General features: G+C 46.5%; 2 protein-coding genes across 4 annotated transcripts in view; one reads left to right on the forward strand and one right to left on the reverse strand.

The window, feature by feature from the left end:
* The window catches only part of snx33 (sorting nexin 33), a 30,254-nt gene extending 13,299 nt beyond the window's left edge, over positions 1-16,955 (reverse strand). Inside the window, exon 1 of the mRNA XM_078199904.1 lies at positions 15,175-16,955. Coding sequence (XP_078056030.1) covers positions 15,175-16,627 — 1,453 coding nt within the window. The 5' untranslated portion in view covers positions 16,628-16,955. The remainder of the gene's footprint in view (positions 1-15,174) is intronic.
* LOC144480461 (sorting nexin-1-like) overlaps positions 15,034-24,662 on the forward strand; it is a 61,984-nt gene continuing 52,355 nt past the window's right edge. Inside the window, exon 1 of one of the 3 annotated variants that reach the window (XM_078199909.1) lies at positions 15,034-15,164. Coding sequence is in view for 1 of the 3 variants with exons in the window: in XM_078199908.1 (XP_078056034.1) it covers positions 15,561-15,563 (3 nt within the window). In the remaining 2 variants the exon portion in view is untranslated. Of the gene's footprint in view, positions 15,165-15,439; positions 15,564-20,343; positions 20,621-24,662 lie in introns of those variants that run through there. The other 2 variants (XM_078199908.1, XM_078199910.1) reach the window with 2 other exon arrangements.

Below are 24,662 nucleotides of genomic sequence, written 5' to 3' on the forward strand. Positions count from 1 at the left end.
TTGTAAATCTCCTCTGCACCCTTTCAATCTTTTCCACATCCTTCCTGTAATGAGGCGACTAGAACTGAGCACAGTACTCCAAGTGGGGTCTGACGAGGGTCTTATATAGCTGCATCATTATCCCCGGACTCCTAAACTCAATCCCTCGATTGATAAAGGCCAGCACACCATACGCCTTCTTAACCACCTCCTCCACCTGCGGGGCCGATTTTAGAGTCCTATGGACCCGGACCCCAAGGTCCTTCTGATCCTCTACAGTACTAAGAGTTTTCCCTTTATATTGTACTCCTTCATCCCATTTGACCTGCCAAAATGGACCACGACGCATTTATCTGAGTTGAAGTCCATCTGCCACTTGTCCGCCCAGTCTTGCATCCTATCTATGTCCCTCTGTAACTTCTGACATCCCTCCAGACTATCCACAAGCCCACCAACCTTCGTGTTGTCGGCAAACTTACCAACCCATCCCTCCACTTCCTCATCCAGGTCATTTATGAAAATGACAAACAGCAAGGGTCCCAGAACAGATCCCTGCGGCACACCACTGGTGACCGACCTCCATTTAGAAAAAGACCCATCTATACACACTCTCTGACTCCTTTGGGCAAGCCAGGCTGGGAGTCTTTAGAAAAGAGAAGACTGAGGGGTGACCTGATAGAGATCCTTGTAATTATGAAGGAGTTGATAAGCTGAACATAGAGAGCATGATTCCATATAGGGATGAGAGCAGAACTAGGAGCCATAAATATAAGATAGTTACTAATATGAGGAGGTGGTGGCAGAGTGTTATCTGTTATCAGACTCAGGGTAATGCTCTGGGAATTGAGTTCAAATCCCACCATTGTGGAACGTGAATTCAATACAAATCTGGAATTAAGAATCTGCTGATGACCATGAAACCATTGTCAATTGTCTTAAAAACCCATCTGGTTCACTAATGTCCTTGAGGGAAGGAAATCTGCCGTCCTTACCTGGTCTGACCTACATGTGACTCCAGATCCACAGCAATGGCTGACTCTCAACTGCCCTCTGAAACTGCAGTTATATCCAACAAGTAAAAAGTCAATAAAGAGAAATTAAACTGGATTGGCAACTCAGCATCCATCTAGGCACTGGAAACAACAATGGCAAACCCTGCCCAAGTCCTTCTTAGTAACAGCTGGGAGAGATGTCTCACGACTAGTCCAAGCAACAGCCTGACATAGTCATACTCACGGAATCATACCTTACACACAATTTCCCAGATACCATCATCACCATCCCTAGGTATGTCCTGTCTCACAGACAGATCACCACGGACTGAGCTGGCTAAGTCCTAATAGACATCGCTGCTCGACTGGGTCTGTGACAGGTGGTGAGGGAGCCTACAAGAGGGATCTGTCCAGGACAGTATCAGTATAAGTCACCAACTCACAGTCCTTACAGAGATGAGGTCCCTTCTTCACATTGAGGATAGCCTCCCTTGTGTTGTGTGGCACTATTACCATGCTAAATGGGATAGACTTCAAACAGATCCAGCAACTCAAAACTGGGCATCCATGAGGCGCTGTGGGCCATCAACAGCAGCAGAATTGTACTCGACCACAATCTAACCTCATGGGCCACCACACCCCCACTCTAAGGGGGAGCGATACAATAAGTGGCAGAACCATCAGGAGTATCGACACACAGAGGGACCTGGGTGTACAAGTCCACAGATCCTGAAAGGTGGCAGCGCAGGTGGAGAGGATGGTGAAGGCGGCATATGACATGCTTGCCTTTATTGGACGGGGCATAGAATATAAAAGTTGGCATATGATGTTGCGGCTGTATAGAACGTTGGTTAGGCCACATTTGGAATACTGCGTCCAGTTCTGGTCGCCACACTACCAGAAGGACGTGGAGGCTTTGGAGAGAGTACAGAAAAGGTTTACCAGGATGTTGCCTGGTATGGAGGGTCTTAGCTATGAGGAGAGATTGGGTAAACTGGGGATGCTTTCCCTGCAAAGACAGAGGATGAGGGGCGACCTAATAGAGGTATATAAAATTATGAAGGGCATAGATAGGGTGAACAGTGGGAAGCTTTTTCCCAGGTCAGAGGTGATGAACACAAGGGGTCACAGGTTCAATGCGAGGGGGGCAAGGTTCAACACAGATGTCAGGAGGACGTATTTTATATAGAGGGTGGTGGGGGCCTGGAATGCACTGCCAAGCAAGGTAATTGAGGTGGACACACTGGGATCGTTTAAGACTTATCTAGATAGCCACATGAACAGACTGGTAATAGAGGGATACAAACGAATGGTCTAGTTGGGCACATGAGCAGCGCAGGCTTGGAGGGCCGAAGGGCCTGTTACTGTGCTGTATTGTTCTTTGTTCTATCATTACCACCAAGCCAGAGAGTCAACCCTGGTTCAATGAAGAGTGCAGGAGAACATTCCAGCAGCAGCACCTAAAAATGAGGAATCAACCTGGTGAAGCTACAACACAGGATTACTTGCGTGCCAAACAGCATAAGCAGCATGCAATAGACAGAGCGAAGTGATCCCACAACCAACAGATCAGACCCAAGCTCTGCAGCCCTGTCACATCCAATCATAAATGGTGGTGAACAATTAAACAACTCACTGGAGGAGGTGGCTCCACAAATATCCCCATCCTCAATGATGAAGGAGCCCAGCACATCAGTACAGAGGATAAGGCAGAAGCATTCGCAACCATCTTCAACCACAGCAATCCATCTCGGCCTACTCCAAAGGTCTCCAGTATCTCAGATGCCAGTCTCCAGCCAATTCAATTCACTCCATGTGATATCAAAAAATGGCGCAAGGGACTGGATACTGTAAGGCTTGGGCCCTGACAATATCCTGGCAACAGTACTGAAGTCTTGTGCTCTAGAACTTGCTGCTCTCCTAGCGAAACTGTTCCAGTACAGCTACAACACTGGCTTCTACCCAGCAATGTGGAAAATTGCCCAGGAATGTTCTATACACAAAAAGTAGGACAAATAAAACCAGGCCAATTACTGTTCATCCTTAATCATGAGTAAACTGATGGAAGAGGTCATCAAGAGTGCTATCAAGTAGCACCTACTGAGCAATAGCCTGCTCAGTGACGCCCAGTTTGGGGTTCGCCAGGGCCACTGACCTCATTACAGCCTTGGTCCAAACATGGACAAAAGATCTGGACTCCAGAGGTGAGGCAAGGTGAGAGTGAACATAGAACATAGAACATTACAGCGCAGTACAGGCCCTTCAGCCCTCGATGTTGTGCCGACCAGTGAAACCAATCTAAAGCCCATCTAACCTACACTATTCCAATATCATCCATATGTTTATCCAATGACCATTTAAATGCCCTTAATGTTGGTGAGTCCACTACTGCTGCAGGCAGGGCATTCCACGCCCTTACTACTCTCTGAGTAAAGAACCTACCTCTAACATCTGTCCTATATCTATCACCCCTCAATTTAAAGCTATGTCCCCTCGTGCTAGCTATCACCATCCGAGGAAAAAGGCTCTCACTGTCCACCCTATCTAATCCTCTGATCATCTTGTATGCCTCTATTAAGTCACCTCTTAACCTTCTTCTCTCTAACGAAAACAACCTCAAGTCCCTCAGCCTTTCCTCATAAGACCTTCCCACCATACCAGGCAACATCCTGGTAAATCTCCACTGCACCCTTTCCAATGCTTCCACATCCTTCCTATAATGCGGCGACCAGAACTGAACGCAATACTCCAAGTGCGGCTGCACCAGAGTTTTGTGCAGCTGCAACATGACCTCCTGGCTCCGAAACTCAATCCCTCTACCAATAAAAGCTAACACTCCGTACGCCTTCTTAACAACCCTATCAACCTGGGTGCCAACTTTCAGGGATCTATGCACATGGATATCGAGATCTCTCTGTTCATCCATACTACCAAGTATCTTACCATTAGCCCAGTGAGGACGGGAGAGCAGTCTGGAGAGCACGGAATGGTCAAGTCTAAGGGCAAAAAGAGGAATGGGTGAGGGTTTTAGCAGCAGGCGGGTTAAGGCTATCCTTTCTGGGATGGAGCCAATATTGATGTAACCACGTTTAAACATTGGCTGTGGGACTGATGATAATTTGCTGGTGATTCTGAAAATAGCTGCTCTTCTGTTCATATTTAAAACAGGTTGTTACTTAAACTAGGTCCAGAAAGCAGGGTGCAAGCCCAGTTTAAACTCGCAGTCAGGCTCAATTCCCTCTCTGGGTGTGTGTTCCAACCCTCCCCACTACATCATCGTGTAGGTTGAGGCATTGCTGCCAAGATTCTGCCGCTGAGTTTTATGAGGAGGGGGTGGTAGATGGGGGGGCGGTGATTGGCAAAGGTGGGCAAGATTGCAGATGCCAATCACAGAATAGTACAATCAGTTCACATTGAAATGCAGGGAGAAATGTTAACATGAACTGGGAACGAATGGTATCAAACACACTGTTGGTGTTCACACTCCCTCTACAATGAAGCCAATGGAGATTAATACTGGGTGGCATGCAAAGCTAGTATTCCATCTGATCCTGTGGATTAGGTTACCATTACTGCCACAGTAGCAGCAGCAGGCTGAATTCAAGTGTGTTCCCACAGAATCCCTACAGTGCAGAAGGAGGCCATTCAGCCCATCAAGTCTGCTCCAACTCTCCGAAAGAGCATCAGACCCAGGCCCACTCCCCACCCATCCTATCCCCACCACCCCGTGCATTTCCCATGGCTAATCCACCTAACCTGCACAGCTTTGGGCTGTGGGAGGAAACTGGAGCACCCGGAGGAAACCCAGGCAGACACGGGGAGAACATGCAAACGGTGACCAAAGCCGGGAATCGAACCCGTGTCCCTGGCACTGTGAGGCAGCAGTGCTAACCACCTGTGCCACCGTGCCGCCTACTGTCGAAATGCCACACACCATCTTAAGGAGGTTAATCCATTGCTGATTTCAGCAGTCTATGCACAGTTACAATCGCTTTAATAAATTGTTTCGTCAACTTGCCTGTGAAGAGTGACCTTTGACTGGGTGCGGTGCTCTCACACCAGGCCCTCTATATTGCCAGCAAATATTTGCTAAACAGCTCATTCACTCTGCGGCAACTCCCCTTTTACAGACTCTCTCATTTCTAGGCTCCTTCAGAATGTTCTGACACCTGATTCGAAGCCCCCAGGATTGCAAAGGTGAGCATCAGTTTCATGAGGAGTGAATTTTCAGAATGTTCTATACACCTCCCAACTCCATCTTCTGTCTGAAAATCAATTTCTTCCTTGGTTCGGGAAAACCTGTCCTCCACGTATACAACCCCCCTTGACAGGTATACACTCCCCCTCGAAAGATATACAATCCCCTCGACAGATCATACAAACCCACTCCACAGATATACAAATCCGCCAGACAGATATTTTAAAAATCCACTCGACAGATATACAGACCTAGTCTACAGTTGCCTTTGGAACTCGCATGTTATAGGACTTAACCTTTTAAAGCAGAGTCACAGCACAGGAGAAGGCCTATCTACCCATCACGCCCCTGCTTTCTCTCTGCTGGAGCAACTCAACTAATCCCACCCCCACCTTTCCCCATTGTCTTGTAAATCTTTCCCTTCAGGGAGTAATGCAGGATTGAACCTGCCTCCAACACACTCTCAGGCCGTGCACTCCAGATCCTTACCACTCACTGCGTGAATAAGTTTCACACTTTAAAAGATTATTAAAAACCTGAATGGCGGAGGTGACCAGTGGTGTGGGAATGCGAGCCCAGTGGTCACTTGGTCACTGGGTTGGGTTGCCAATCCTCCAAGCATTGTCCTGGAAACTGCAGGAATCAAAGATTAATCTCCAGAACACTGCTGCCAGGAGAAAAATCATATATTGTTAACACAACAATGTACATTCTTTCATTCTCTTTGAGCATTGCTGGTTAGTATTTATGAAAATATTGGCGGTGGAAAGAAAGGTTGCTTGACTTGGCAATCAAGGTTCAGCCAATCAGAGAGTCTTGGCTTTCCAATTGGCCGTGTGATGGCAGGGTTCGTGCCACCTGGCCAATGGCAGGAGTGCGGCAGTTTGAGATCCCATGAAGAAGTCTCCTGGAATCTGTCCAATGAGTTGCCAAATTCCAATCACTGTGTAATGACCACTGGGCAAAGCAGTGTGAGGGTTTCCTCCGCACATCAGTTGTGCTGAATGTCCCACCATGTTCATGTATTTCAATCTCAGATTTTCCACAGCCAGCAACCTGCTCGAGCGGTCATCTCAAGAACACAAGAAATAGAAGCAGGAGTAGGCAACCAGGCCCTTCAAGCCTGCCCGGCCTTCAATACGATCATGGCTGATCCATGTCAGCCTTAACTCCTTTTCTGTGCCATTTCCCCATGGCCCTCTATTCCTCAATCTAATATTTATCCACCTCCACTTTAAATCCTTCTAATGGCCATGTTAAATTCTCCCTCAGTGTACCTGAACTGAGTGTGGTGACCAAGGGATTTTCATAGTAATGCTCCAGCCTCCACTGCCATTTGGGGCAGAGAATTCCAGAGATGCGCCACCCTCTGCGAGAAGAAATTTCTACGCACCTCAGTTTTATATGACCGGTCCTTTGTCTTGTAGCTCTGTCCCCTTGTTCGAGACTCTCCCATTAGTGAAAACATCTCACCAGTTACCCCGTCAAGCACCCTCAGGATCTTGTATGTTTGAATAAGGTCACCCCTCACTCCTCAAGACGTGATTCCCACCACGGACATAATTTACAGGAGCTTCATAAAACTCTCAGCAAGAATAACGCATCAAAAGGAAAATCTGAGGGTGAATAAACAGGCATACTGTTTGTGACTCAGGCCCTCTGCGTTCATCGTTTGATTTCATTCTGAACCTAATTTACATCTTCTGTGTTTGTCATCGAGGCTCGTGATAGAGGGAACAGATCAGTAACAAAGTACCGTCTCACTCGATATGCAATTTATCTTTGCCTTAAAAACATTCAATGAGGTAGCCACAGGGAATCCCACAGATTCACAACCCTTTGGGTGAAGAAGTTCCTCCTCAACTCAGTCCTAAATCTGCTCCCCCTTATTTTGAGGCTATGCCCCCTAGTTCTAGTTTCACCTGCCAGTGGAAACAACTTCCCTACTTCTATCTTATCTATTCCCTTCATAATCTTAGATGTTTCTATAAGATCTCCCCTCATTCTTCGGAATTCCAATGAGTATAGTCCCAGTCTACTCGGTCTGTCCTCATAAGCCAACCCTCTCAACTCCGGAATCAACCTAGTGAATCTCCTCTGCACCCCCTCCAGTGCTAGTATATATTTTCTCAAGTAAGGAGACCAAAACTGTACACAGTACTCCAGGTGTGGCCTCACCAGCACCTTATACAGCTGCAACATAACCTCGTTGTTTTTAAACTCCATCCCTCTAGCAATGAAGGACAAAATTCCATTTGCCTTCTTAATTATCTGCTGCACCTGCAAACCAACTTGTTGTGATTCATGCACAAGGACACCCAGGTCCCTCTGCACATCAGCATGCTGCAATTGTTTACCATTTAAATAATAGTCCATTTTGTTGTTATTCCTACCAAAATGGATGACCTTAATTCGCTGTTATGGGCCATTTATCATAGGTTTTCAAATCACACACACACACCATCTCACTAACCACCCTGGAAAGATTCTGATGTAGGGGGATTTTCCTTAAATGTGGCTAAGAGATTTGGGACTCCCTTCATAACTGGAAACCTTACAATGCAACTGAGACCCAGATGCAGTCTGTGAGATAACAGCATTCCGCTGTTGGCATTTGTTTGGATATTGCTTTTCTTATCATTTGCACTGTTTCCACCTCTATAGTTTGCATCGTTTATAATAACGGGGTTTAACTCTTTGGGACGGCAAAGCACATGTGACCAGTTCCTTACCCTGACCACCTTAACTGACCAGCTCTGACGAAGGATCATCCAGACTCGAAATGTTGGCTCTATTCTCTCTCCACAGATGCTGTCGGACCTGCTGAGATTTTCCAGCAATTTTCTGTTTTTGTTGCACCTTAACTGAAAATGGCTTTGAAACTAACCTCAAAAAAGCGCTGTCTTTCCCGATCTCAATGCAGCATAAAACACGGTCTGGACACTGGCCTCCTTGTCAACATTTCAAAAGTCCTTCCTCCATGGATTGCTGGTGTCATTGAGCTATTACCCCAGGATAGACTGTTCCAGGATACTCACAGGTGAGGAGACAAGTGCCTGGAGGAAACAGTCTAACAGGCTTCCCCAAGGATCTGTTCCAGCCCCAACCCGTTTCAATCTCTTTCTCAACAATCTGCCTCTAACCCTGTCTCAGACATTCACAATGCTGACGATATCTCCTGTGCCTCTGAGACTTTGACATTTTCTAAACAAGAGGCAACACTAAACAATGATGTTGCAAAGCTGACCAACTGCTGTAAGACATGGCACCTTCAGCCCAACAGCAACAAAACAGTCTCCAGTAAATTCCACCTCCACAATGCCAGCTCCAAGAGGGAACTCAACATCTCCTTGAAGGGCAAGAGACTGAATCACAAACAACATTGCTTGACTGAACACTTACATACAAAGAACATCAGAGCAAGACAGCAGCACAGATCAAAATGCAAAACAACCTCCTCAGCAAACTTGCTGGCTCTTCATGGGGTGAAGAATCTCAAACCTTGAGGGCCTCAGCTCTTATAGAATCATAGAATCCCTACAGTGCAGAAGGGAGCCATTTGGCCCATTGAGTCTGCACCAACAACAATCCCACCCATAACCCACATATTTACCCCGCTAACTCAACTGCTGAGTAATGTGCACCAGTATGGTACAACTCACCCCGTACACATCTTGTAGATACCCAGCTCAACACAACAACGTGCATCATGTTGGGTACCTTCCAATCAACTCAACTCTCCTGGCTCCCAGTCCTGAGTAACACCTCACCCCCTCACATAAGGAGGGAGATTGCAACAAGAAAGCTCTTGGAGAAGGTGTAGCCTGCCACTACACACGGACCTTAGCAATCCATCTGTTGTTCGCCTCCCACCGCAGCAGCCTGCATGGCTAAGACCACTGTGCCAAGGAATAACAGCAGAGGCCCTATGGCAGCAGGACTGGAACCAACACGCACCATTAAAAACCACTTCCTCATTACAGATCCCCACAGCCCCACCACCCAGCATCAACCTGCCATGCCAACACTGGGCATACAACTGTTTCCGCAATGACCAAGGCCTTGTGCAACAAATTGGTACAAGTGGGGCCTTACAGAGAACCCGGGCTGCAGCTATAGTGCACCCCAATCAACGACTCACATCATGGAAGGCAGCCCCCTGACAAGATTCAGCAGAAGGGTCGCAGAGCTCCATTTAGCCACCGCAGAAGATATTGCCTGACTTGGTGATCACTGTACACACTAGAACATAGAACCTTACAGAGCAGAAGGGAGCCATTCGGCCAATCAAGTCTGCACCAATTCTCTGACAAAGCATCCCACCCAGGCCCTATCCCTGTATCCCCATGTATTTCCTCTGCTAATCCCCCTAAGCTACACTTCTTGGGATACCAAGGGGCAATTTAGCATAGCCAATCCACCGAACCTGCACATATTTGGACTGAGAGAGGAAACCAGAGCACCTGGAGGAAACCCATGCAGACACGGGGAGAACGTACAGACTCCGCACAGACAGGAAGGAATATTGGAGTTGTAAGCTGGTATTGAACCCAGGTCCCTGGTGCTGTGAGACAGCAGTGCTAACCACTGTGCCACCGTGCTGCTAAAAAAAACATAATGACAAGGGAGTTGGCGAAGAACTTGCTTCCAATTTATAGAGCCAGAGATTGCAGCTGGGTTTTGCTGGCAGACCAGTCAAGGAGACTGTGACTGGGAGTCAGCGTTCTAACCACTGTTCCTCCAGTAGGTCACCAGTTATGGAATTGGACTCGTCTTCAATTGCACTCCACAAACGATCACACTTCCGATTGCCGGACAGAAAAACACTCGAGGCCAGTAAGAATGCCGGGTGGTGCCAGTCTCTGAGTGCAGTCTCTGTTTTCTGGGTGTGGCACACCACAGCCAGTGATCACCTCACATTGCTAATGATGGGATGTGACTCCCTACCCTCAGCACAAGCACGTCCACTGCTGTGTTTCTCCAGATGAGACTTTGCAATATCTCTCCTTTCATCTCATTCATCCATTTTATCATCCTTCTCTCTGACTTCCATTTTTCCACTTCTCCATTCCAGCTCTCCTTCTTGCCCCCTCCTCCCCCTTTCAGGGCAACTGCTACATTCCTCAGGCAGTTCTTTAACAATCTGCACCTCTGTCCTGCCATCCACGCATTCTGATCACTTAATGGACACTTTTAGCACCTTCTGTGCCCTCATTTACATTCCCTTTGTCCCATTGCTACCCCCACCCACCCCCCCCCCCCCCAGGATAAATCTCTGATGATTCTCTTTGCTCTCAGCCCTGACAAAGGGTCATCCAGACTCGAAACGTTGGCTCTATTCTTTCTCCACAGATGCTGTCAGACCTGCTGAGATTTTCCAGCGTTTTCTGTTTCAGATCTGTTTCAGCATCAGCAGTATTTTGCTTTTATTTTGCAATTTCTCTGTTCCTTTCATTCAGTTATTAGCAAAGGGCCTAGCAGTGAGGCTAGTATTTTGATTCAAACATCCTTCCTCACATACTGGAGCTGGGTGCCATCAAGTGGTTTGCTACTCCTCGAGATTAGGTAACAGATTAGGGATTAAATCTGAGACCTTCATGCTTTACGAATTTAGCTATTTTCTGTCAAGGGCAGATCATCACATCATCCCCAACATTCAATGTCATGTGAAGTGGACCTGTTTTTTTTCTAACATTGGGGTCCAGTACTAGTGCTCACTGTAAAGCACTGGGATGCAGTGGATGTTTTATGAGGGTGTGATGCCCTTCAGAGTCAAGTAGTCCATCATGGGCTGCTAGGCTCACTTGGGTGAGATACAGGCAAGCTAGTGCTGCTACTGATCAGATTCTAGCATGTGACCCAGGGGAATCCTCGGGGGCCCTGGATTCAAATCTCACCACAGCAGATGGTGAAATTTAAATTCAATAAAAACCTGAATTAAAAGCCTAATGACAATGAAACCATTGTCGATTGTTGTAAAAACCCATTTGGTTCACTAACGTCCTTTACGGAGAAAATCTGTCATCATGTAACTCCAGTTTCATGTGGGGACTAAAAACAATGGCTTCAGTCTTCCCAATATTTAATTGAAGGACATATCTGCCCATCCAGTACTGGATGTAGGATAAGCAGTGTGATAATTTAGCAATGGTAGAGGAATTGAGAAAGGTGGTGATGAGATAGAGCTAGGTGTCATCAGCCTACATGTGAAAACTAATGCTGTACTTTCGGATGATGGCATTAAGGGGAAGCAAATTGATGTATAATAGCAGAGTTAAGGATAGGGGACACCAGTGGTAATGGTGTGTGAGCAGGAAGAAAAGCCATTGAAAGTGATCCTCTGGCTACGATTAGATAGATAGGAATGGAACCAGGTGAGAGCAGTCCCAGCCAGCTGGACAACAGTGGTGTGGAGTTACAGGAGGAACATTTAGTCAGCCATTTCAAAGGGAGCAGACAGGTCGACAAGGACTTTGACAAGGTACCGCATGGTAGGTTGTTGCAGAAAGTTAAATCTCACGGGATCCAGGGTGAGGTAGACAATTGGATAAAAAATTGGCTAGATGACAAAAGACAGAGGGTGGTTGTAGAGGGTTGTTTTTCAAACAGGAGGCCTGTGACCAGCGGTGTGACTCAGAGATCGGTGCTGGGTCCACTGTTATTTGTATTATTGATTTGGATGAGAATTTAGGAGGTATGGTTAGTAAGTTTGCAGATGACACCAAGATTGGTGGCATAATGGACAGTGAAGGTTATCTCGGGTTGCAACGGGATCTTGATCAACTGGGCCAGTGAGCTGATGAATGGCAGATGGAATTTAATTTACATAAATGCAAGGTGATGAATTTTGGTAGATTGAACCAGGGCAGGACTTACTCAGTTAATGGTAGGGCACTGGGGAGAGTTATAGAACAAAGAGATTCAAAGGGTACAGGTTCATAGTTCCTTGAAAGTGGAGTCTCAGGTGGACAGGGTGGTGAAGAAAGCATTCAGAATGCTTGGTTTCATTGGTCAGAACATTGAATACAGAAGTTGGGACATCTTGTTGAAGTTGTACAAGACATTAGCAAGGCCACACTTGGAATACTGTGTACAGTTCTGGTCACCCTATTATAGACAGGATATTATTAAACTAGAAAGAGTGCAGAAAGGATTTACTAGGATGCTACCAGGACTTGATGGTTTGAGTTATGAGGAGAGGCTGGATAGACTGGGACGTTTTTCCCTGGAGTGTAGGAGGTCTATAAAATAATGAGGGGCATAGACAAGGTTGATAGTCAACATCTTTTCCCAAAGGTAGGGGAGTCTAAAACTAGGGGGCATAGGTTTAAGGTGAGAAGGGAGAGATGCAAAAGAGTGCAGAGGGGCAATGTTTTTACTCAGAGGGTGGTGAGTGTCTGGAACAGAAGTGGTAGTAGAGGCGGGTACAATTTTGTCTTTTAAAAAGCATTTAGACAGTTACATGGGCACGATGGGTATAGAGGGATATGGGCCAAATACAGGCAATTGGGACTAGCTTAGGAGTTAAAACAAAAAGGAGCGGCATGGACAAGTTGGGCTGAAAGGCCTGTTTCCATGCTGTAAACCTCTATGACGCTATAAGGGTGAGGAGGGAAAGTTCACATTTGTAACAATTCCATTTTTGTTTAACCATACTAAACCTGTCTGTCCAGAAATGAAAAGTGCTGATGAGCATAGTGTGATGTGTGTGGCACAAAGATGATAAATAATTTTCTGAGCGCTCAGAGATGCAAATTCCTCAGTGCCTGAGTCAAACACCACTCCCCAGTTCCCCTATTCACACGCACACACATTTGCCTGGGATTTGTTGAGACAATCACAGTCTGTTTCACCCACATTCCCATTCTCCTGTGAACTCAGATTCCCTCTGCACCTATCACCCACACAACTCTTTATTTTCCTGGGTATTGGTCAGGTGGGGAAATCGAAAGGGTGGAGGGATGAAATACATTTACATCCCAATGCGACCAAACCTGACCCTCAGAGAAACAATACAATCTGCTCAGGAAAAGTCATCTTCTTTGGACTAATGCCCAGGAGTAAATGCCTAGTGTACATTTCGTACCTCCCCACAGCAGAACAGCCAGGGTCAGGTGACTTTATTAGCTAGATGAGGTTGGTGGTTCCTCTCTCTGTTATAATGTGGGAAACATAGCAACCAATTTGTACAAAGCAAGCTCCCACAAATTGTAATATGATCATGACTAGATAATCTGTTTTAGTGACATTGGTTGACACCAGGGGGAACTCCCCTGTTCTTCTTTCTATCGTTGTGGCCTTGGTTTAATATCTCATCTGAAAGGTGAACCCTCCAACAGTGCTGCACTTCCTTGGTACTGGGCAGACGTGCCAGCCCAGATTTATGTGCTTAAGTCTCAGGAATGGGAGTTGTAACCACGATCTTCTGTCTCAAAGGCAAGAGTTCTACTCATGGGTGGCACAGTATACTGATGGTCTAGCACTGAATTGCTTTAGCCAGGCTCTGGATGAGTGTTACCCATAGCTGGCGGGTCTGGCATTGAACTGTTATACTCAGGCTCTGGATGATGTGATGTCAACATAGGGTGTCAAGCATAAAGGTGGAACAATCCAACCTGTCAAAAGGTGTGGGTTCGCTGTGTCAGCTGTACTGCCAGTAGCTATCACAACCCTCTTCCCCCGCCACCAAGCTTCACAGAGCAATGCCTGACGCTTCTAGGGTGTAAATGGAGGCCACAACTGATGGGAAGGGATTAAAGATGCTGAAAATTGCAGGAGGGTCACTTTAAAGTGAGCTACATGTTATTTAATAATAGAACTCAATTTAACACTCCAGATCATTGCCCCAAGTTGCCAATCTCCAGTAGCTGGAAAGAACGGTTGGAGGGAACAGTTGGAAGGAATGGTATCCTTTGAAGATGAAGGCAGTTAATGTCCACACACACCAAAAAATATTTTCAAATTACAAGCTCCATTGAAATCCCTTTCCAATACATTCCACAGAAGATCAAGAGAGATTTGGGTGTCCCGCTGACCTGAACCATAGAATCGAGTCTGCACCGACCACAATCCCACCCAGGCCCAATCCCCATAACCCCATGCATTTACCCTAGCTAGTTCCCCTGTCACTAAGGGGCAATTTAGCATGACTAATGCACCTAACCAGCACATCTTTGAACTGTGGGAGGAAACCGGAGCACCCGGAGGAAACCCAAGCATTCACGGGGAGAACGTGCAGACTCCACACAGACAGTGACCCAAGCCAGGAATCGAACCCAGGTCCCTGGCGCTGTGAGGCAGCAGTGCTAATGATTGTGCCATCGTGTCACCCTAAGCTGCAAATCTTCTCTTTGGACGACAAGAGGAGTAGTGAGTGCAATCTGTGCAGCTACCTGGATAACACACAGATCCCCACATGATGTACTCCTGCCTCTCTCAGCCCTAACTTGTAGCGAACCCAGACAGTTTCTCCTTTCCAACACATACCTCCCCTCCCGTTTAATGTGCTACTCTCTTTATGTAACAAAGTGTTCAGTCCATTCATCTCCTCCAATGGTCAGTTTGCACAACAATCACTGTGTGCTCCTTCTATACAATTACTCTTCTTATGTAAAGCATCTAGCAGTCTTCAGTCCATACAGATCTTCACTCCTCAGTCCATATAGCTTATCCTATGCAATCCTAGGTTCAGTCTGTACAGCTGGTTTTCTTGTCTTGCTTTTCTCCCTTGTGTATGACAACATCATCACATTAAGAGTACAATGAATGTCCTTGGACCTTGCCTTGTACAAATAACAGATATATACCAATGGGAACTAGAGAGATAAGAAAAGATTGAGGGTTAAGACTGTTTATTTTTGTACCTAGCACTTGTGCACTGAAACAAACATCTGCAGTGAGCTCCCAGCTCGAGAGGAGCAACAAAGGTTGATCACATCAGAGGAAAACTCAACATCTCATGAAGCAAGTAAAAGTTAATCTGCTATAACTGTGAGGTGAGCTTACCTTTCTGAACATGAATGATATCTGGGAAATTGGACAGTAAGCCCTGGTACAGGGAAAGTGTATCCAACATATGGAACAGATCATTCTTGGGCTGCTCTGCAAATAATTCTCCGATGGCTTCATATGTTTTGCCCGTGTTGGAAATAGCCTTGTTCAGAGGGATCGCTAGGTGCGGTTGATCCAACTCAAATGCCTGACTTATCGAATTAAATGCATTGCCTAATTTCTGAAATTCCTTCCTGAAGCCTCCAGCGTGTTTGCGGCAGAGGTCAGCAGCCACGTTGGTCAGCTGTAGCACACTGTCATCCATCCTTTTGGAGAAGGTTTTAAACGTGTCCACCCTCTCCTCTACATCCTGAAGGTCCTGATGTTCCTGCGGAATTTGGATGGTGAGGAAAGAATTGGCGCCGACCAGCTCGTCTTTCTCCGTCCTCCTCTTCCCCTGTTTCCAAGCCCGGTCATCTGTGCAAGTCAGGAAGTGTTGGAATCCTTCATACTGGGAGAGCACTGGATGGCTCGTCATGTGGTCCATCCACAGAATCAAGCGTCTCTTGCGTTTCTCAATGAAATCGTCCTCGAAGCGGCCTGTGGCCTGCTTTTCAGGAAGATGTGGCACGGAGATGACAGAGAACTTGTGCAGCAGTCTGTTGTGTAGCCAGTCAAAGTGTTTGTAGCGACGGTACACGGGGTAGTTGGTATGACTAGGGGTCAGCTTGTAGGAAATGTAACTCTTGATGCCTTTAAACTTGGTTTGCTTGGTGGGTTCCTCAATAGTGCAGTTGAAAGGATGAGGACTCTCGCTCCACTGAGGCCCATCAGGACTCATCACCACACAATAGGTTTCTGAGGTCTTAAAGACAGAGGGTACCTCTCCCAGGATGAACGCCTCCCCACCAGACCTTACAAAACTGGAGAAACGGTTGAAGTTCTTGCCCACGGCACTACTTTTCGTACTGAGCCTGCTGGCAGTGCTGTCCTGCCGTTCCACAGATGGTTTTTGCCTGTAAACCACGCTGGGATAAGCGGAGGCAGCATACTGATGCAGGTGGTTGTGGCCATTGGTGCTACCAGTCACGCCAGGTTCATCGACCACCGTGGAAGAGTCATCCCAGTCATCCCAATCGTCATCATCATCCTCCTCATAGCTGCCCTGTTGGCAAGGGGACGCAGAGCTCATGGAATAGAAGGCAGAGTGATTCCCCGGTGAGCTGGCAGGGCTGGGGTAGTGGGTGAAAGAGGAATTGGAGGAATGGGCAGAGGGAGTACTGGGTTTGAGGATTTCCACGTAAGAAGCTGGAAAAAGCCCTTTGTCCCCCCGACTGTTCTGGCCTTCCAACCAGCCATCCAAAGACTTCTCGTTAAACACCAGCAGCTGCTCGTTCTCCTGTATGTTGATCTCCTCGGGGTTCTCGCTCTGGAAGCTGTAGAGAGCCTTGGCTTTAATGGAAGCCATGGTCTAGGATTAGGGGACTGCAGTATCTCCTTGGGTATCTAGCAGCTGGAGATGGGTCTGGGAGAGTGCGGGTTGTCTGCTCCAACTCTCCCTCTGCAGCTCGGCTCTCTCCAGCTGGGAGGGAAGAAGGTGTCGGCCTCTCTGCAGCTCCTACCGTGTGCCCTGCTCCGGGTGCATTGCTCAGCTCGGCACCTTGCTCCTTGTGAGTGAGCCTCCTCGGGCACAGGCTCTGTCCCGGGAGCCTGCAAACAATCTCCCGAGCGATGGCCGCGGCCAAACTCCTTTGTTGTGATTAGCTCTCTCCTACTTCGAAGCGCAGCAAAAGTTTTGCTCATTGCAAAAGAAGTTCTCGACTGCCCTCTAGGTATTGGATCTTAGGCTAGCACTTCAGGGAAAGAGGAGCGACTCATCCTCCTGAACTGCCTGCCCTGCAGCCGAACAAGGCATTGCTTGTTGGGTTACGTCCCAGCCTGTAGCCACCCCCTCCCTCCTCTGCTCACAGGGTCGTCCTTCATGTGTCAGGGGGTTTTGGACTATTTGACCGTGTTGGGCACAGCTGAGGCATATCATACGAACGGGAGGAGGCCATTCAGCCCCTTTAGCCTGTTCAATGTGATCCTGGCTGAACTGAGGAGCCATGATGTGGAGATGCCGGCGTTGGACTGGGGTAGGGACAGTAAGAAGTCTCACAACACCAGGTTAAAGTCCAACAGGTTTTATCTGGTAGCACGAGCTTTCGGAGTGTCACTCCTTCTTCACTCACCTGAAGAAGGAGCGAGAGTCCGAAAGCTCGTGCTACCAAATAAACCTGTTGGACTTCAACCTGGTTTTGTGAGACTTCTTACTGGACCTGAGGAGGGCAGCAGTCGGTAATGCTCAGGACTTTTATTTTAATTCTTTCCTGGGTCATGGGCGTCACTGGCTGGCCAGCATTTATTGCCCATCCCGAGTTGCCCTTGAAGGCAGTTGAGAGTCAACCACATTGCACTCTGGAGCATTTTCCTCTTCTGTTTGCTATTTTTAAAGAATGTGTCACAGTTTTTATGGCAGCGTGGGCAATAATGTCATCTCCACCTAATGCTTATCTTAAGCCATGGAAGTGGCGCTTAGAACAAATTGTGAGGATGGAAATGTCCACCGCCCCTATTTTTGGGGGGAAAATAGCAATATCACACTGAAAATCATCAACATTTCCTCCTGTCTTTTTTTTGCAAAACACTGGGTCAGATAATCATCCGTTCCTTTTCATCCCAAATCATTGTCACCTCAGAAAAATGATTGCGTTTAGATCAAATTGAGGTATATAGGATGATAAAACGTATGGATAAATAGAGGTCATAGAGGTTTACAGCATGGAAACAGGCCCTTCGGCCCAACTTGTCTATACCACCCTTTTTTTTTAAACCCCTAAGCTAGTCCCAATTGCCCGCATTTGGCCCATATCCCTCTATACCCATCGTACCCATGTAACTGTCTAAACGTTTTTTAAAAGACAAAATTGTACCCACCTCTACTACTACCTCTGGCAGCTTGTTCCAGACACTCACCACCCTCTGCGTGAAAAAAATTGCCCCTCTGAACACTTTTGTATCTTTCCCCTCTCACCTTAAACCTATGCCCTCTAGTTTTAACTCCCCTACCTTTGGGTAAAGATATTGACTATCTAGTTGATCTATGCCCCTCATTATTTTATAGACTCCTATAAGATCACCCCTCAGCTTTCTACGCTCCAGTCTATCTAGCCTCTCCTTATAACTCAAGTCCCGGTAGCATCCTAGTAACTCTTTCTAGTTTAATAATATAAAGTAGATGTGGAGCGGATGCTTCCTCTTGTGGGGCATTCTAAGACGAGAGGTCATAGTCTTAGGATAAGGGGTAGCAAATTTAAAACAGAGTTGAGGAGAAACTACTTCTCCCAAAAGAGTTGCGGATCTGTGGAATTTGCTTCCCCAAAGTATGGTGGATGCTGGGGCAGAGTAAATTTAAGGGGGAGTTAGACGGATTTTTAATTGGTAATGGATTGAAGGGTTAGGGGAGAAGGCAAGAAAATGGGGATGAGGAGTATATTAGCCATGATCGAATGGCAGAACAGACTCAATGGGCCAAATGGCCTAATCCTGCTCCTACATCTTATGAACTATTTTGTCTCTGTAAAGTTCTGCATTCTTGAAATTTTACACAAAAATTGTTGCTGAATTTAAAACATTATTGAGCGATGGCAGTGAATTGGAGCAACAGGAATCCAGCTGATTTGGTTTCCAGGAATGTGATAAGTCGCTCTGTGGCATTTGATAACAGTTCATCGATGGTTTAAAAATTGATGTAATCATCTGTAAGTTGCAAATTCTAGTAAAAGAAATCATATTTATTTTTTACAAATTATGTTCACGTGGGGGAGCAGAAATTGCAGTAAATAATATCTTGAATCAATCGAATTCTACATTGCAAAGTGCACCTGGATTAATAGGAATGTGAAAACCTATTATCATTCTCATCAGTTGAACTCTCAAGTTATCAATAGTAACTAGAATCTGGAGGATGGGAGGTTGAGAAAAGTCAGTTATAATTGAGATCAATAGTTCTCTGTAGGAAATATGAAAATAACAATTAAAAATGTTCCCCCTTGTGGGCAGCACAGTGGCACAGTGCTGCCTCACAGCGCCATGGACACAGATTCGATTCCCAGCTTGGGTCACTGTCTGTGTGGAGTTTGCACGTTCTACCCGTGTCTGCGTGGGTTTCCTCCGGGTGCTCCAGTTTGCTCCCACACTCCAAAGATGTGTGGATTAGGTGCATTGGCCATGCTAAATTGCCCCTTAGTATCCTGGGATGCGTAGGTTAGAGGGATTAGCAAGGTAAATATATGTGGGATTACGGGGATAGGGCCTGGGTAGGAATGTTGTTGGTGTAGACTCGATAGGCCGAATGGCCTCCTTCTGCACCCTAGGGATTCTATGAGAAAGGTCAGCTTAATATATGAAATTGTTATAGACGATAGCAAACTAATAGGACACAAATACGGAATAATTCTCAGAAATAGCAGCATTACAGAAAGGAAATGGGGAGTCTCTACCTCTGAGCTGGAAGCTCCAGATTTGTTATAATTGTGTAGGTTGTTGGTGAGACCACACCTGGAGTATTGTGTCCAGTTTTGGTCTCCTTATTTGAAGAAGGATGTGGAGGCATTGGAGGCAGTTCAGAGGAGGTTCACCAGATTGATTCCAGGGATGAAAGGGCTGTCATATATGGAGCAGTTGAATAGCTTGAGTTTGTACTTGCTGGAGTTCAGGAGAATGAGGGGGGGGAATCTGTTTGATGTGTGTAAAATGCTAAAGGGGATTGATAAGGTGGACGTTTGTGGTAAACCACTGTTATCTGCTATCTGTTACCTGTATTTCTTTCGATACCAATCAAGTAAACAAACTCAAATTAACTTAGGGACAAAGTAAAAGGGGCGGCTCCCCAAAAGGACAGGGGGGAACAGCCCGAACCAAAAACAAAGTCGAAAGGAAACTTAAAACGTCAAACCAAAAGGTGATTATCGGGGTCGATAATACACCCCAGCCCCTGCGGCGCCCAGCGGTCGCGGAAGGCGTCTGTTACCTGTATATGTGGCACATCCCTGTTGGTTCCGCCCAAGTCTCCTCCCCCTGGTCCGGGTATAAAGGCGGTGGCTCCTCCCCCCTTGCTCTCAGTTCAGACCAGATCACCGGCAGGGATGGCTCCAAGCTCTTGCCAATAAAAGCCTATTTGTCTTGCTCACAACTAGTCTCGGCTCGATTGATAGTGCATCAACGTTGAACAGATGTTCCCCCTTGTGGGACAGTGTAGAACAAAAGGTCTTAGATATAGGCCTGGAATTTTACCACCACACCCGTCCCGGAATTGGAGCGGGCGCGGCTCGCAGAACAGAATTCTCCCTTGGCCTCGGGCAGGATTTTACAAACCTCACCCGAACGAGGTCATAAAATCCCAGCCATAGAGTGAGAGGAGGTAGGTTCAAAACTGGGATGAGAAACAATTTCTCTCAGAGGGTTGTGAATCTGTGGAACTCACTGCCCCGGAGTGCAGTGGAGGCAGAATCAATCAATCAGATTCAAGAAAGAGATAGATATGCTTCTGATGAAAAGTGGGATAAAGTGCTTTGGGGAGCAGGCAGGAAAGTGGAGTTGAGACCAGGATCAAAATCAGCCATGATCATGTTTAATGTTGGAGCGGACTCGAAGGGCTGAATTGCCTACTCCTGCTCCTAATTCCTATGTTCAACTCCCACCTCAGGGCACGATGACCACAGAAGGTGTGTTCATTGCGTGGCCAAACAGGTCAATTATCAGCCTGTAAATCCTTCCAATATGCCTGGTGGGCAGGCAGTGAAGAGTGGGAGAGTTTCCTGGCCAGCCACACTGCAGAAGGCAGAGGCAAACCACTGCAATACTTTGCCAAGTGTAATCATGGAGCAGTCCAATGGAAATCCATACTCACCCCAACACTGTCTTTGGGCATGGACGCGAGGGAGGAGGATAGAAACTGAAGGGGCTGAGCGAGAATTGAGAAAATAAAAGATGCTCACCCATCTGGTACAAAAACTCTCCCCACACTAGGCCATTCGCTGCCTCATAGTCATCCTCATGATGGATAATCTGGAGATCGTGCAGCATCTCAGGATCTGTAAACCTGCAGTGTCTTCAACACTGAAATTTCAGTGAGATTCACAGGGGGAGCAGAAGATTCCATTCCAAAGTAGGTGATGAATTTTCCCATAACATACTCAGTTGTACTGGACACTGGATGGCAAAACTGGAGGCGCTGCATTCATCAAGATTGTGGATTTGGCAGGAAGCTGAGAAGGTCCTGGTTAAAGCACTTTCCCTGCTGCTCGTGCTATAAATATACCTGTGTAGGAGTTAGACAAACTAATGGGCCAAGTCTGGAGTCATGCAGGAGCTCAGACTCAAAACAGCCCTGGCCCTTCCTCGCCATAGGCACTAATTACAACTCTTTCATTTCATTCTTCAAATGTTAGAACTTGTGCTTTTCCAACCCATCCCGTCTCCAGTTAATTGGCTGCTTGTATCCACAGCAATTGCTTTAAATGCTTTGTAAATGTTTTTCCGATGTTTGGCTGAGGGCATTTTCTGATGTAAAACTGTTTTGTTTAAACAAGGAATGAAAGCACCATCTACTGGCAGCTCTGAAACACCCACCCACTAATGGACAGGTCAATGTCTTCTTTTTAGGTCTCAAGGGCAGTGTGACACAGAGAGTTACACACACTGTGTGTGACACACAGGGCAGTGCAAACTTGCAAACAAAGGGCACCCAACTACTTTAAGAAATCATTTGAAAAAATCCAGTCAAGGCTTTTGTAATTTGTGACAATCAAGGCCACCTTCAGATAAATGTATCCATGGAAACATCTAGAGCCTGGACAGGTCAATGTCAGCAGCATCTACAATGAAATGACAACTTGCATTTATATAGTGCCTCAAATAAAATAAGACATCCCTAGGTGCTTCATAGCAGCATTATAAAGTAAAATATGATGCCAAGTCACATGAGATATTAGGACAGCAAATAAAAGTTCTGGAGAAGGGTCATATAGACTCAAAACGCTAACAGTGTTTCTCGCTCCACAGATGCTGCTGAGTTTATCCAGTATTTTCTGTTTTTATTAGGACAGCGAGTAGGTTTTATGAAGTGTCTTACAGGGAGAGAAAGAAAGGTGGAAAGGGAAGTCAGCCCTGGCAGCTGAAGGTATGGCGAGTGGGGAGATTAAAATTGGGAATGTTCAAGAGGCCAGAAGCAGAGGGGTACAGGTATCTCAGAGGGCAGTAGAGGTGGAGGAGATATCTGGGATAGGATGGGGGCAAGGCCATGAAGGAATTTAAAAACAAGGGTGAGAATTTTAAGACAGAAGCAACACTTGGACAAGAGTTGATGTAGGTCAGCAAGCATAAAGTTGATTGGTAACTAGGACTTGGCACAAGTTAGGACACAAGCAGCAGTTTTGGATGACATTTATAGAAGGTCGAATCAGGAGTGTGTTGGAACAGTCAAGTCTACAGGTAAACTTCACAGTTTCTCACTTCAGAAATACTGCCTGACATGCCAAGTATTTCAATTTCCATAAATATCGGAAGTCGCCCTGGGCGAGGGTCAATTATGCAGGAACCTTTGTCTTTCTTTGTCCAGCAGTGTTTCAATTCATTTGAGGACTGTTCTCTAAATCCCCCATGTAATACTATGTTTTATTTTAATTTAGATAGGACTGGGTTTTTCTGTGTCCCGTCCTTGATTTGCCTTGTAGACACCGGCAAGGTGTCCAAAATATTCTGGGTCATGACGAGCTTTTCCACAGCTGGTTGCGGAGTCGGGCTTATGGACAACGGCAGAAGACTCAGTGCATCAGTATCAGGTCCCGGGGTGGTGCTTTAGGAGATATTCATAAGCCACCAGTACCAAGGCCCAATGCTGAATCCGGGCAGGGGCAACGGGAGTATTGCCTTGTCTTCTTTAAAAAGTCCAGCAATGGTTTGTGATCAGTCACTGCGATGCAGCATCTACCGTAGACTTATAGATGGGATTTTTTTAACGGCAAACACAACTGCCAACCCCTCTTTCTCAATCTGGGAATACCTCCGTTCAGCATTCGAGGGAGTCCTAGATGAGTTCAGTAGGTTCCTCTGTTCCATCTCTCCAGCAATATGCCAGTACCACATTAGCCCAGTAAGAGGAGGAATCACATGTCAAGATAAGGTCCTTTTTGGGGTCAAAATGGGCCAGTAAATTAGAGGGCAAAAGTTGCTGTTTAACTCTATTGAAAGTCTCCAGCTGCAGTATCCCCCAAGACCACCTTGGATGTTTTCCAAAAGGGAATATGGAACTGGTCTCACTCTAAAATACTTAGGCGTAGCATCAGGGTTGACATCGATTTTAGCTTTGGTTCCCCTTATTTTTCCATCCCTTCTTGGAAGATTTTGGGGTATTTATTGATAACTTCATACAGTTCCCCTGTGCCCAGCCTGAAAAGCTGCAGCCAGTTCAGTCTGATGTGCTGGAGCCAATCTCTCCCCATAAGGCTCAGTCCTTGTCCCCGTACAATGAGCAGAAGCTGACTGCTGCCTGTAAGTTACTAAGATAACCGTGATGCCCTTTATCTGCAATGGTTTCTGGTGTAGATGGCCAGCCTGGCCTTTGTGCTTTCTAAGTTCAGGAGCTGAATACCAGCCTGGAGGCGATTATAAGTCTGCTCCCCGATAACAGAGACGGCAGCCCCGTATCCACTTCCATTTTTAATGGGTGGTCATTTATTAACAAATCCACCATTATGGGAGCAACCTTTGTGGTGGAGACGCGATTTAATTCCATTGTCCCTGTTCCTGGTTGTGGGCATACCTGTAAGGGACAGTCCGGTACTCACCTTGGCCTTTTTTCAAAATAGCACGCGTTTTGACTGTCCCTATATCTTTGCCTCGATTGTGGTCTTCGAAAGCACTTGCAGAAGACCACAATCCACCGTCCACCGTCTGGCATATACAACCTTTTGGGATATGCTCCCCAGAAGTCTGAAGGCTGTCCCTCACTTTCCTTGACTGCCTGGTGATGCGACTCAGGCTGCACCACTGTAAGGGACTCTGAGTTATTTTACTAATACCATCGCTCTCAGTTGAGGCTTGAATGTTGCAAGAGGCCTCTCCTTCCAGTCGGAGGACACTGCTACCTGGCATTCCCTGTCGTTCCTGAGCTCCTTTCTCTGCATTCTCCAATGATAGAGCTACCTCAATGGCCTTCTTTAGATCCAAATTGGACTGTCTCGTTGTTAATTCCACAGACCAGTCTATCTGACAACATATCATTCAGAGGTGGCCCAAATTCACAGTACTCTGCCAACTTTTGCAACCTGGTCAGACATTTGATGACCAGGGGTTTGCCCTGCTGTGTATCGCTGGAATATTATGGAAGGTTCTGGGTCATAATAGCCTTTAACCAAATCCACCAATTTTGGAGCCGGGGCATCAGGGTAGGTATTACACTG

This window comes from Mustelus asterias, chromosome 29 (genome assembly GCF_964213995.1).
Source record: "Mustelus asterias chromosome 29, sMusAst1.hap1.1, whole genome shotgun sequence".
NCBI classification, from domain to species: Eukaryota; Metazoa; Chordata; class Chondrichthyes; order Carcharhiniformes; family Triakidae; genus Mustelus; species Mustelus asterias.